This window comes from Sinocyclocheilus anshuiensis, unplaced genomic scaffold (assembly GCF_001515605.1).
Source record: "Sinocyclocheilus anshuiensis isolate Anshui unplaced genomic scaffold, SAMN03320099.WGS_v1.1 scaffold2525, whole genome shotgun sequence".
Taxonomy (NCBI): Eukaryota; Metazoa; Chordata; class Actinopteri; order Cypriniformes; family Cyprinidae; genus Sinocyclocheilus; species Sinocyclocheilus anshuiensis.
In genome coordinates this window covers 52507-65860 of record NW_015548191.1, presented here as the reverse complement: position 1 = coordinate 65860, position 13354 = coordinate 52507, and the positions used below count along the sequence as shown (strand labels likewise).

Sequence of the window (13354 nt, the reverse complement as noted above, 5' to 3'; positions counted from 1 at the left end):
TGTGTGTGTGTCTGTGTGTGTGTCTGTGTGTGTGTGTGTCTGTGTGTGTGTCTGTCTGTCTGTCTGTCTGTCTGTCTGTCTGTCTGTCTGTGTGTCTGTGTGTTCAGGAGGACCGGCAGCAAAAACCTGCCCGCCGCGGACGACCCTCCAAAACATCCTCTGCCACAGACGACTCGGGTGTGTAGACCCAATTAATTTTATTTTATTCTAGTTTTTGATTACAATAAAAAAAATTCAGTTTGAAAACCGCTGCTCTAGAGGATTTTCAGTCTGTTCGTCTGATTCACAGATACAGGAGCATCAGAGAAAAGAGACGGAGAAAAAGAGGATGATGAAGAAGAGACCCAAAGCAGAGCGACGACGCGCGCCGCGTCTCGTCTGGAGGCAGAGAAGTACGGCAGACGTCTGATGCTGCGATGCTCATGGCTCAGTCAATCCAGACTCATTTCTCTGGGTTTTTTTTCAGGAATAAACCCAGCAAACCGTCCACTCGAGCTGTCAGTAAACTCAGCGGGAAAGAGGAAAGCTCCCCAAGCACACGGTCTGTACATCTGAGAAATACTGTTTGGCATAGTTCAGAATGAATACTAGTGTACTGCACACTATCTGCTTATATAGAGCCTCATTATAGTACTGTTACTGTATTTACAGTTTTTTTCAGCTGCTTACACACATTTTCAACACTTTGCCTCTTTTTTTTCCAAACTTTACACACAAATCCAAGAATTGCAGACACAAAATGCAAAATGCCTCACATCTCTTGCTAAATGAAGCACTGCATTCAAAATATCAAGTATTTTGCAGGGAAGCCCCGCAGGAGTCTGTAGGGCCAAACTCACAGTGGTCAGCCCAGCCTTGCATAATTGTCCCAAGATAATTTAGTACAGCTTCGGAACTAAGTGAGGGCCAAGAGCGTACATGAAGAAGGCAAACGCCAAGCACTAGTTTTGTAATATTTGCAAACACCTTTGCCATAATATTAATTCCTGTTAGATTTTTGTGTGTTACACAGAGAATTGTGTGTTGTGTTTTGTAAAAAGTGCTTTATGAAATTGAAAACTGAGTCAAAGACTTGCAGATTTGGTGTGTGCTTCTGCTGTTTGTGTGTCAGTTTCAGAAACTGTGTGACAAGTAAAGATTTTGTGTGTAAGCAGTTGAAAAAACTGTAATTATTTACATTTTTTCTTATGCATTATAGAGCGTACTCGGTTACTAACGTAACCTCGGTTCCCTGAGATACGGAACGAGTACTGCATCTACTAAGACGCTTTGGGGAAAACTCCTTTTTCTCTGATGACTGAAGCCTTTCAATAATGCAATGTAACTGCACGGCCATTGGTTTGTGCAGTGAATAAAAAACCAAGAATTGCAGACACAAAATGCAAAATGCCTCACATCTCTTGCTAAATGAAGCACTGCATTCAAAATATCAAGTATTTTGCAGGGAAGCCCCGCAGGAGTCTGTAGGGCCAAACTCACAGTGGTCAGCCCAGCCTTGCATAATTGTCCCAAGATAATTTAGTACAGCTTCGGAACTAAGTGAGGGCCAAGAGCGTACATGAAGAAGGCAAACGCCAAGCACTAGTTTTGTCATATGACAGAGTGCCCTGTTTATGCAGAAAGGACCCGAGCCTGTAAGGCCGGGATATCCAGATTATAAAACCTGGCAAATGTGGACTGCGAGGCCCAGCCGTCCGCCGCACAAATCTCTGCAATGGACACATCTCTGCTAGACCAGGCCCAGGAAGAGGCAACGCCTCTAGTTGAGTGGGCTCTTATTCCCATGGAGCATTGAAGGCCCAAAGAAGAGTATGCTAGCATAATAGTGTCAATTATCCATTTGGAAAGTCTCTGCTTCGTGACCGGAGAACCCTTGGTGCGTCCACTGAAGCATATAAATAGGTGATCCGACTGCCTGAATGGGGTGGAGCGCTCAACATAGACTTTCAACGCCCTGACGGGGCAGAGTAAATTCAACTCTTGGTCTTGCTCCGAAGGAGGAAGCGCCGATAGTTATTACCTGTGCTCTGAATGGAGTAGAGAGCACTTTAGGTATGTAACCATGCCTTGGTTTCGGGACGACTTTAGAGTCTTTGGGCCCGAATTCGAGGCAGGTGGGGCTCACAGATAGCACCTACAGATCTCCCATACGCTTTACCGATGCTAACGCTAGTAGCAGAGCGGTCTTAAGCATCAGGGGACGAAGGTCAATGGACTGTAGCGGCTCAAATGGAGGGCTCTTCAGAGCCCTCAACACCGTGGGCAGATCCCATGTAGGGACGGTGATGGGGTGAGGTGGGTTGAGCCTTCTAGACCCCTTCAGAAAATGAACAACTAAGTTGTTCCTGCCCACCGATTGGCCAGCTATAGGAGCGTGAGAGGCTGCTATGGCTGCTACATAGACCTTGAGCGTGGAAGGCTCCAACTTTGAATGAGGCAGCGAGCTGCTGAATGGCCAGCGCACGTTCTGGCGCAGCTATCGCCCTCATTTGGGCTCAGTCTAAAACTTTGTCCAGGAACAATATCCATTGGCTGGGGAACAGTGCGCTCTTGGCAAAATTGACCCTGAGTCCCAGGCATTCTAGGTGGCTGAGGAGGAGGGATCTGTAATATAGTAGCTCGTCCTCTGACTGGGCCAGAATGAGCCAGTCGTCGAGGTAATACAGAATGCGAATTTCTGTCTGTCTCAGCGGGGGAAGAGCCGCATCCATGCACTTCGTAAAAGTGCAAGGAGCTAGGGACAGTCCAAAGGGGAAGGACTGTGTACTCATACGCCACTCCCTCGAAGGCGAATCGTCTGTGACGGGGTCTATCTGGATGTGAAAGTATGCGTCTTTCAGGTCCAGTAAAAAGAACCAGTCCCCTGGGCATACTTGTGAGAGGATCTATTTCAATATAATCATCCTGAACAGCCGTCTCATGAGGGCGCGATTCAAGTGCCTGAGATCGAGGATGGACCTTAGGCCGCCATCCTTCTTAGTAACGGCTGTAGAAGCCTGACTCGCTCTCGGCTGGGGGAACCGTTTCTACGGCCCCTTTTGCCAGCAAATGTATCACCTCGGCGCGTAGGACATGTGCATCCTTTCTCCGAACCGAGGTGGAGACCACGCCGCTGAATCGTGGGGGTCTTCGAGCGAATTGGAGTGTATAACTGTTTTATTATCCCCATAACCCAGTCTGACACTCCGGGGATGGCCTTGGGGGATTGGATTGGTTCAAGCGGTGGGCCGCCTAATGGGGACCTGACGCTCGGAATGAGTGGAAGAGGAAATTGGCTCTCTTTTTGAAAATGTTTGTGTTTTATTTTACTCACTCTAACAGCGGCTGGTTGTGTAGAAAGCTTTCCGCGAGCGCAGAAAGGCGAGACTCATATCCTCGCAATGAGGACATTCCGTCTCAATGAGTGCTGCTTCAGCGTGGGCGGCGCCCAAGCATGAAACACTCGCCGTGACCTTCAGCGGCGTGCAGGGGAGCCCTGCACGAGCGACAGTAATGGTGCGGCATTTAAAATAACGCCGGAAATTTGCTCTGAAATTTGCTCTTTTAATGTCGCTGGATGGCGGCAGGGAACCGGAGACCATCGCTGCTGCAGGCGCGAAGGCGGCGTGAAGCGGCGAAGATGGCAGAGCAGGAAGAGGTCTCTCAATCCGCTGCGAGGCTTGATCACGGCGAAGGCTTCGTAGTCTCGTAGAGTGAAGATCTAGCAGCCGTCGCTGAAGGAGAAGAATTTGAGGATCCTACGGCAAAATGCCCGATTATACAGCCAGATGGCCCCGCCCATTCTGGCGGGCTTTGTCGCACATTGGTTCGTTTTTTATTCACTGCACGAACCAATAGCCGTGCAGTTACACTGCGTTATTGAAAGGCTTCAGTCATCGGAGAAAAAGGAGTTTTCCCCAAAGCGTCTTAGCAGACGCAGGACGAGTGAAGTATCAATAGGGAACCGTTTTGTTTATCTAATTTAAAAAAATATTTTTTTTTTTCTTTTTTGTAGTACTGTTATGTTTATTTATCTAATTGTTTTTTTCTTGCTCATTATATTACAGTTATAGTACTGTATCAATTTATCTCATTTAAGTTGTTCAAACAGTAGTTTGCTGCACTGTCACATGACCTTTTTATGCTTCATATTTAATTCAGTGAGTGGCTTTCAGTTATCTGCTTGTGAATACAGATGTTGCATTTTGACTAAATTTTGTGTAAAAATGCCTGAATGTGAATCTGATCTAATAATGAGTCAAAAAAGATGTTAAAAATCACTTACTGTTCAATCGTCACACTGGAAATTAAAGAACAAGTCATGTGCGTTCTTTAACAATAGGTTTGTTAAAAATGTAAAAAAAAAAATTTAAAAATGTGTGTGTGTGTGTGTGTGTGTGTGTGTGTCTCAGATCGGCGAGGGGACGCAAGCGTGACTCCAGTCCTGCTCTTCCTCGCACACGTGGAGGACAGAAATCTGACGAGCCGCCTTCAAAAAGAGCCAAACGATGATGAGTCTCTGCTTGATCTCCTCGAGTTCATCGTTAGCAGTAGTTTTTAGGTCAGAGTGTTGGGAAATGAATCTGAATCAGAGCAGCTGAGAATCAACATGATGGAGATCTGCAGGCGAATGAAGACTGATGAAGAAGAGCTGCTGTGTGTGTAAACTCATCCCAGTGTTGACTGAGAAACTGTGTGTGTGTGTGTGTGTGTGTGTGTGTCAGAGATGCTCATTCGGTGGATGTCAGTATTTTTCATTTTATATTTTTACCTTTTTATTATAAACCCCAATATTGCTCTGATCCAATCTGAGGTGTTTTTTTTATATTTTGTTTTGTGCAAGTCTTTTTATTTTATGGTTCAGTTATTACCTTCATTGTTAAAATGGATATAAATCACCAGTATATGAGAAGTCTGTAAGGTTTTTGGCATTTAGTTGAAGGTTCTGGTGCCAGGCTTGGTTTACCAGAGGAACCTTAAGAGAACGAACCTGATAATCCAGATGGATTTATTCCATCGCTCATTTATTATTGGCCGTTTTAATCGAGTGCAGCAGGAAACAGCTGTGTGTGTTTTTACAGACGTTCTCATTTGTTCCAGTAGGAGGCTGAATATGATCTCTTTAGATGTTCCATTCAGTTATTTCCTTCATTTGCAGGTCATTTTTAAACTCGGCATTAACTAGTATTATCATTCTGCCAGCTCTCCCTCAAACACAAAACCAGGGTCTACAGAAGTGATCAAAATATGGCAAAAAAAAAACCTTAGCGGTTGTGCTTAATTAAAAATTGATCCCTTATATAATGCAAAACAAAATGATGTTGTTGTTCTTCAGTGATTCTGTCTTGTTTTCCAGCACAAATACCTAAACATTCTAAAACCAAGAAGCATTTACTGGAGAAGCAGAATGACATGATGGTTTTCTGAAAAATGAATCAAAATGAATTGAGTTTTTGCTTAAAACAAAAACATCTGCCAATGGGGTCAGAAAAATAATCTTGTTCTAACTTCGAATTTAGGTTTTTGTATGATGGTTTTCTGAAAAATGAATCAAAATGAATTGAGTTTTTGCTTAAAACAAAAACATCTGCCAATGGGGTCAGAAAAATAATCTTCTAACTTCGAATTTAGGTTTTTGGTTTTTTTGCTCCATTGGCACTTAATTTTGGTAGAGAAAAGAAAAAAAGTGTAGTATATAAATTAATAAAGGATAAATAAACTATAATGACACTAATTAGAAAGCTCTTTATTATTTATTTATAATGTATTTGTTTCTTTATTTTTTAACTTTATTTAACAAAGAAAGCCTCTGAGATTAAAAAATTAAGAACTTTTTACAGGTGTGTCTTTCCTAATTGGCAGGAAAATATATACACAAAACAAATATCATGCATTAAACAATGTCAAAAACATCTGCAATGCGAGAATTCACTCACTTTCAAATGTTTCTGGTTAAAATTCATATATTTCTATCTAATATTTATGTGGATTTTTAACTTTTATTTTTTTCGTTGTAGTACCTGTGGTTTTCCACGAGGTGGCGCCATGTTCAAACAGAAGCGTGTTGTCTGTGGTCTCCTAGTTTCTATGTTCAGCTGAATCTAGCCTAGTGCTTTACTGACACGGTAACATTAGCCGATACAGAACTACAGCGCAAGAGAAACAGCATTTGAAGAAGAAACAACAGTAACCACGGCATAACAGATGAACAGAGTTTCATGCACTATAAGAACGAGTATTATTTGATATTGCTGTAGTAATGTTAATTGATTGATTGGCTCGTGCTTAGTGTTCAGTTCTCTGCCCTCATTAGTTTGCTCTGTTTCACCACATTACCATCTGAGCTGAGTTTGTCTGGGGTTCTGCAGTAAGGGATATGTTGGTGGTGTCGGAAAGATCGTATTTGTGACCCTGGACCACAAAACCAGTCATGAGGGTCAAATTCAGAAAACTGGATTTTCTTTTAAACCTATTTTCCGAGCAGCCCGGTCTCATGAAAATGCGTATAAATAGTACGCCAAATAAAAACAGAAAATCGTGGTGTTATACGCAGAGATTGACTTTGGCGTGCATATGATGCGCATCTAACCCCACACCCCTAATCCTGCTCAATGCGTATCATATGCACGCCAAAGTCGATCTCTGTGTGTAAACTACGCCAAATCGAAACGGGCTGCTCGTGCTATTGATACACACTTTCATGAGATCGGGTTGAAAACTGATAAAAGCTTATAGAATTTCCAAACGATTTTTAAATATGTTTATAATAAAGTAAGCCGTGTGTACAACATATGATAGAAGGCTTCTGCACAATAGCGACAAAACAATGAATAAACTTACAGAATTCGAATCTTTATTCATCATTTTATAGATGTAAAGTTACAAAAATCGTTTTGAGCTTGATGCACAAAAAGCTGCACGTCCGATCAAATTTAAGCAGTCGTAATAACTTCTTCCCAACTTGTAAATACAAACTTCCCAAGATCTTAATGCACCGTATGCTTGTCTAAAATTGTGGTCACATTAACGAAATTGTCTGTGGCTGAAGTCTATTGTGTAACTGTGCAGCGATGTATGATGCACTTTCAAACCTTTTTCTTTTCTGTTGGTCAGTGAGGCCAGTTCTAATGAGCAATTGAACCCAAAGCGAAATGTGCATGTGGAAAAGTTTCGCTGCTACGGGACATTCCCAAATGCATAGGTTCCTATTGAAATGTCTGCGAGAATTCGCCGAAGAACGCTGCACGCGACCGCACCTTATAGCTAAGCAGTTCAGAGATTGAACTTTTCCGATTTTTGTTGTTTTGCGAATCAAAGCAGGCGAGTAAGGTTTCTTGATGCGGGTCTGAACTTCTGCATCCCGCAGGTGTCTCTCTGTGAATGAGGGCTTTTTCCGTTTCCATGGTAACAAGCATCTTGAGTCCCCGGTGTCTCCGCGTGTCGCTCGTGTTGCGCGAGGAGCCGCTGTCAGAAGCAATGAGGGACCGAGGCGGACGCATCCGGACGAGATGGAGCTTTAAATCGCCGTGCATGAGTTTTATTTGGCAGGAAACAGAGTAAGACAGAAGGGCTTTCATACTGGCATGAAGGCGGAGATGCTGTCATCCGGGTCACGCCATTCTTTCATGAATGTCTTTTCCCGTCGAGTCCTGCATGCTGCTGCTTATTCATCAAGCTTTCTCACACAGGTCTGTCAGATACTGTTAAAACTCATTTGACAGTCGTATCACACACACACAGGTCTATGTAAATAATATTAATTATAATGACTACAGACCAACACGAACTTGCACATGCATTATTACTTTATTTATGAATCATTTTCCCATTGAGGTCATAGTTTTGTCAGATTAACTCACTTTTGCCGACACGTGACCCTGGAGCACAAAACCAGTCATAAGGGTTGAGATGTATACATAATCTGAAAGCTGAATAAATAAGCTTTCCATTGATGTATGGTTTGTTAGGATAGCACAATATTTGAACATCTGGAATCTGAGGGTGCAAAATAAAAAAAAATCTAAATATTGAGAAAATCGTCTTTAAAGTTGTTCAAATGAAGTTCTTAGCAATGCATATTACTAATCAAAAATTAAGTTTTGATATATTTACGGTAGGACATTTACAAAATATCTTCATGGAACATGATCTTTACTTAATATCCTAATGATTTTTGGCATAAAAGAAAAATGTATAATTTTGACCCATACAATGTATTGTTGGCTATTGCTACAAATATACCTCAGCGACTTAAGACTGCTTTTGTGCTGCAGGGACATTTGCTAATAAACATTTTTGACTACATGCACCCCCTTTGACTTTGAGACTTTATTTCAGACATGTCAAATAAATGCAATGTTTTCGTGCGTCGTTGTTGTGCGCCTGACGCCTTCATTCAGCGGCCGCTAGATGGAGAGTTCAGCACTCTTACTGATATTTACTGAGAAAATCATTTCTGAACATAATGTTAACCGCATAACATTTCAAGAGCCTTGTGCGAGGGATAATACTACTTCCGTCAGCTTTAAATGTGTGTGCAGCGTGTAGCTAAATAATGTGCTTTATTCTCAATATCAGCCTCTGAATTCATCTAGTAGTTTAACTGCTGAAAGTTTAACTATTAACTGTAAAAGTGGCTACTTATATTACACTGAATAACATGATTCATTCAATTTACTAATTTTTGTAAGGTAAGCGGTTGCAATCCATTTATTTTAGCTGCATTTAAATAAACAAATTTAGCTGACTAACTTTCAAAATTATTTTTTTTTATTAAATGTAGCTAAAATAAATTGTTTGCAACTACTTACCTTAAAAAAGCTAGTATCATTTTTTTCCAGTGTACATATTTCATGGTAATATATTGTATTATTTGATCGTTTTATATTAAATGTCAGCCGTTATTTTTAATAGGCTATTTCGTGAATAAAGCAGCAGAATCTGTATTTTCTCTTCTGACGCTTTGGTAAAAACCATTATACCGGATTAGAAGAAAACCCCGATAGAAAACGACTTTAAATGTATTCGCAGTGCGATTAGGTAGATTAGAGAGATTGATAAACATAGTTTTACTTTAATGTATAAATCTAATTTAGGCTAAACTGGAACTTCACAACGCGAGAAATAACAGTATGACGCTTAAAGTCAGTAATTCCATTAAAAAGGAATTAGAGTTATTTGCATTACATTTGATAATTTCCCATCAACGCTCAACAACGCGGATTGGTTTATTAAATAGGCTACATTAACCTCAGTTAATAATTTACAGATAGCCGTAACATAATAAATTACTATTTAAACTACTGCTAATTTATGTCGTAAACGTTCACAATATAATACCATAGCTTATATATATTAATCTAAACCAGAATGTCAGATATCACAATAAGAAATTATTTAATGTGACACTTCCTTATTTATGCAGTATTTGAGGAAAGTCTGCTGCATCAAAAATAAGAATCAAGAGAAGAAAAACAATGTTTGTTTATTACTATATCCGATTTATTATTATTATTATAACAACTAATGCTGTTGCTGATAAATGGGAAACTAAGACAAGAGTCGCATATAGCTAATTCATATTTTTCTGGTACCGTTTTTATGCCTAATTAATTTTAAAAGCCAAAAACTTGTTTAAATGTGACGCGGAGTCGAAGAAACATTTTAATCTTATTTTTAATTAGCGACTTTGTTTTTGTAGAATTAACGAAATCTGTTAAAACTCATATGCGGTTTGATCGTGTCAGTGCTTTTCATAATCAAATAAAAAATTATTAATCAAAAGCTACAAATAATTCGCCATATATTAAATGACACAAGGCCACAAACACGACCGGAGCGCCAGAAATGAATTCGTAAAATATATGAACTTGATATATGATACTTACAAGTGTGAATCCATTTGATCCGAGTGACCTGAGAATAAAATCAGGCATAAACCAGATGTATGTGATGTTACTGAACACTGAATATTATAGAGTTGCCCTTATTTTGCTCCTTGTGAATGTGCAGTGGATTGCGTCTTCGGTAATCGCGTTAAAAACCCGTCTTGCGTTTGCGCAGTTTTTTTGCGTCTGTTCGTGCGGCAGGCCTACTGTTTCATCAACTCGCATTTAGTCGTCTCTGTCATTTTAAAGGGTCACTGATATCTTTTCATTCAGGGCAGCATGTCTCGTCGGGTGTTTAAGGGTTAACGGGTTAGGCTTCTGGGTGTTCTGAAATACGTGGAAGCTCCACGCAGCCAATCAGAAGTTGGAAGCGCTGTGTGGCTGGCCAATGGGAGTGCGCCGAGGGTCAGCCGCAGGTGAAGCGGATTGTAGCGCTGTGTTCGTTCACACTCGTGTTCTGGCGACGTGATGCGCATCCAGAAAAACTCGCTTCACGCGGGCCGCGATGCGACCGATCTGCCGCCGCGGGGCTCAATCTCCATCTGATCCGGATCTGGAGCGCCTAACCCCGCTGCTTTATAATCAACAGTGACTTCTCCTGCTTAACATGGCTGTGCGCAGCAACTCTCTGATGCCGTTCTCCATTCAAGCCATTCTGAACCGAAAAGAGGAGTCTCGACATTTGAACGATCTGGATGTTTGTTTCTCAAAAAACGCTTGTTGGAAAATCTTCGATGAAATGGATGCACCGGACAGAAGCGACGAGAGAGAGCACAAGAACTACGACTCGGACTCCGGGCTGAGCGAGGACAACGACAGTAAAGCGCAAACCGACGCAAAGCCCGAAAAAGACGCAGATTTAGCGGACGACACGGATCCGGAGTGCAGGGCGGCGGAGCGCTGCGTGTCCGGTGAGTAAACTACTCAAACTTTGGCACTTCAGAAGTTTGATTTGAGTTTGGAAATACGTGAGCTCCAGATGTTGGATGGTGGAGCCAATGGTTCAAGAACTGAACTTCATCAGAGAGAACGTGTAGTATTATGGAACCGCGCAGAATATGGTACCAAGCACGTTTATTTATTTATTTTAAGTATAACAGTAATTAAGTATAATATGTTTATCGCACATGTGCTAATACCGTGGTGTTCTATTATGTAGCTACTTTGGAGGCAATTGTACAAAAAGCGCATGCTTTCAAAAACGTTACCGGAGAAAGGTGTATATGTATATAAGCGTGTATATAGTGTCACGGTTCAATGTCAAAAATAAATAAAAAATAGCACTCCCATGCACCTTTTTTCTAAGCATAGACTAACAGACTTTTTTGTTTATCGCACATGTGCTAATACCGTGGTGTTCTATTATGTAGCTACTTTAGAGGCAATTGTACAAAAAGCGAATGCTTTCAAAGAGGTTATCGGAGAAATATGTATATGTTTATGAACGTGCTGGCCTATATGTATATAGCATCAAGGTTCCATGTAAAAAAAATGGCATCTAAGTATAGTAGACTTTTTTTGTTTATCGCACATGTGCTAATATGGTATTTTAGTTAGGCCTGTGTACTTTAGAGGCAATTGTACAAAAAGCGCATGCTTTAAAAAACGACATCGGAGAAATGTGTATATAAACGCGTGTATGTAGCCTATATTGAATGTCAAAAATGGCACTGCCATGCACTTTTTTTTCTAAGTATAATAGACTTTTATGTTTATCGCACATGTGCTAATACCATGGTGTTCTATTGTGTAGCTACTTTGGAGGCAATTGTACAAAAAAGCGCATGCTTTCAAAAACGTTAGAGAAAGGTATAAACGTCAAGGTTCCAAGTCAAAAAATGGCTCTACCATGCACTTTTTTTTCTAAGTATAATATACTTTTTTGTTTATCGCGCACATGGTAATACCATGGTATTCTATTATTCTATATCTATTCTATTCTATTCTTATGAACGTCAGAGACAGTTATACAAAATAGCGCATGCATTCAACGCCAGTAAAGCGTTTGGGATTGTTTTCCAGGCTGTACGGCCGGCGAGGAGAGCAGAGATCAGCCCAAGCAGCGGAAGAAGCGCTCTCGCGCCGCGTTCTCTCACGCGCAGGTGTTCGAGCTCGAGCGGCGCTTCAATCATCAGCGCTATCTGTCGGGCCCGGAGCGCGCGGACCTCGCCGCCTCTCTCAAGCTCACCGAGACGCAGGTCAAGATCTGGTTCCAGAACCGACGGTACAAAACCAAGCGACGCCAGATGGCCGCCGATCTGCTGGCCTCGGCCCCGGCGGCGAAGAAAGTGGCGGTGAAGGTGCTGGTGCGCGACGACCGGCGGCAGTACAGCCCCGGAGACCTGCTCCGTCCGCCGCTGCTCTCCTATTACTACCCCTACACATACTGCCTTCCCGCCTGGAGCCTGTCCTCCGCATGCACGGGAAGCCAGTGACGCCGGGACTACACTATTTATTCTACTAAAGACATTCGTTAACTGAACACACCAGGCCCGGTTCTACGGGGTGCTGGAGGGTGCTCAAACGAAATCAATAGCACGCTCAGTTAAAGCTGCATTAATGGCATTTCATCGCAGATTTGGGCAAACTATCCAGTGTGTTATGGTTTGCGGCGTTATGCAATGCAGCCGATCACACACATATCTGTTGATTTCTTGAACCCAACAGCCAATCAGAGGCGTTTATGTTCGAACGCACTCACCGCTCAAATCGCGGAGCTTTTGTGTTCATTATAACGAAGTGTAACGAGACTCATTGTGCAGCGTAGAGAACTTCAACTGTGTGAGATCGCGATGAATTAAGAGTGATTTTTAGACATTGTAAACAGCTTTTTGCGCCATAGCAATGGACGGCACCTTTATTAAAACCTTTATAGATATATTAAGGTTAGAGCACCCTCATTAATTTGAGAAGCACCCTCAGTGATGATTCTGGAGCCCACCGACCGAGGAGCCAAAACCGGGAGATTTATTCACAGAACCGCATTCGAATTCGGGCCGAAACTGACTTTTTTTTCTGACAAGTAGGCTACTATATGAGTTTTACTGCCTATAAAACACCATTAGGATTTTGTTTCAGAATGTATGGAAAATATGTCGGTTTTTATCAAAAAATCTTTCTTCTGGTTGGAAAACAGCACTTGATGTCGTTACTCTGCGCGTTTCGTGCTATCGGTAACAGACTGTCACTTTCCCCCACACTGCAAAATGTTAGCAAAATACTGGTTTGTTGGACTCAGTAAGTGAGCAGTGAAGTCTCAGCGTTTACTCGACTTGTATGTATTCATATCTGTGTAACGTGTTTTGTTTAATGAAAAAGAAATCAAACATTAAAACGTATGAAGCATAATTTCAGTCGTGTTTCTCGCATTTTATGAGCTGCCAGTCCTCAAAGTAAAAGCATGAAATTAATGACCCGTGACATGAGCCCACTGGAGTCATTCAATTACAGTGTAAGCCTGACACTAAACAGCAAAGAAGAGTCACAAA

At 41.7% G+C, this 13354-nt stretch overlaps 2 protein-coding genes across 2 annotated transcripts in view; both read left to right on the top strand.

Moving 5' to 3' along the window:
* The window catches only part of LOC107705061 (biorientation of chromosomes in cell division protein 1-like 1), a 25271-nt gene extending 20281 nt beyond the window's left edge, over positions 1-4990 (top strand). The window contains exons 22-25 of the mRNA XM_016508191.1: positions 108-177; positions 290-392; positions 467-541; positions 4392-4990. Of these exons, the coding sequence (XP_016363677.1) occupies positions 108-177; positions 290-392; positions 467-541; positions 4392-4491 (348 nt within the window). The 3' untranslated portion in view covers positions 4492-4990. The remainder of the gene's footprint in view (positions 1-107; positions 178-289; positions 393-466; positions 542-4391) is intronic.
* Positions 4991-10240: 5250 nt separating this feature from the next.
* On the top strand, positions 10241-13132 carry LOC107705063 (homeobox protein Nkx-3.2-like). Its single transcript, XM_016508194.1, has 2 exons — positions 10241-10777; positions 11889-13132. Exons 1-2 carry the CDS (start codon positions 10474-10476, stop codon positions 12299-12301), a joined length of 717 nt encoding a protein of 238 aa, XP_016363680.1. The 5' UTR covers positions 10241-10473; the 3' UTR covers positions 12302-13132.
* The last annotated feature ends 222 nt before the right edge of the window (positions 13133-13354 follow it).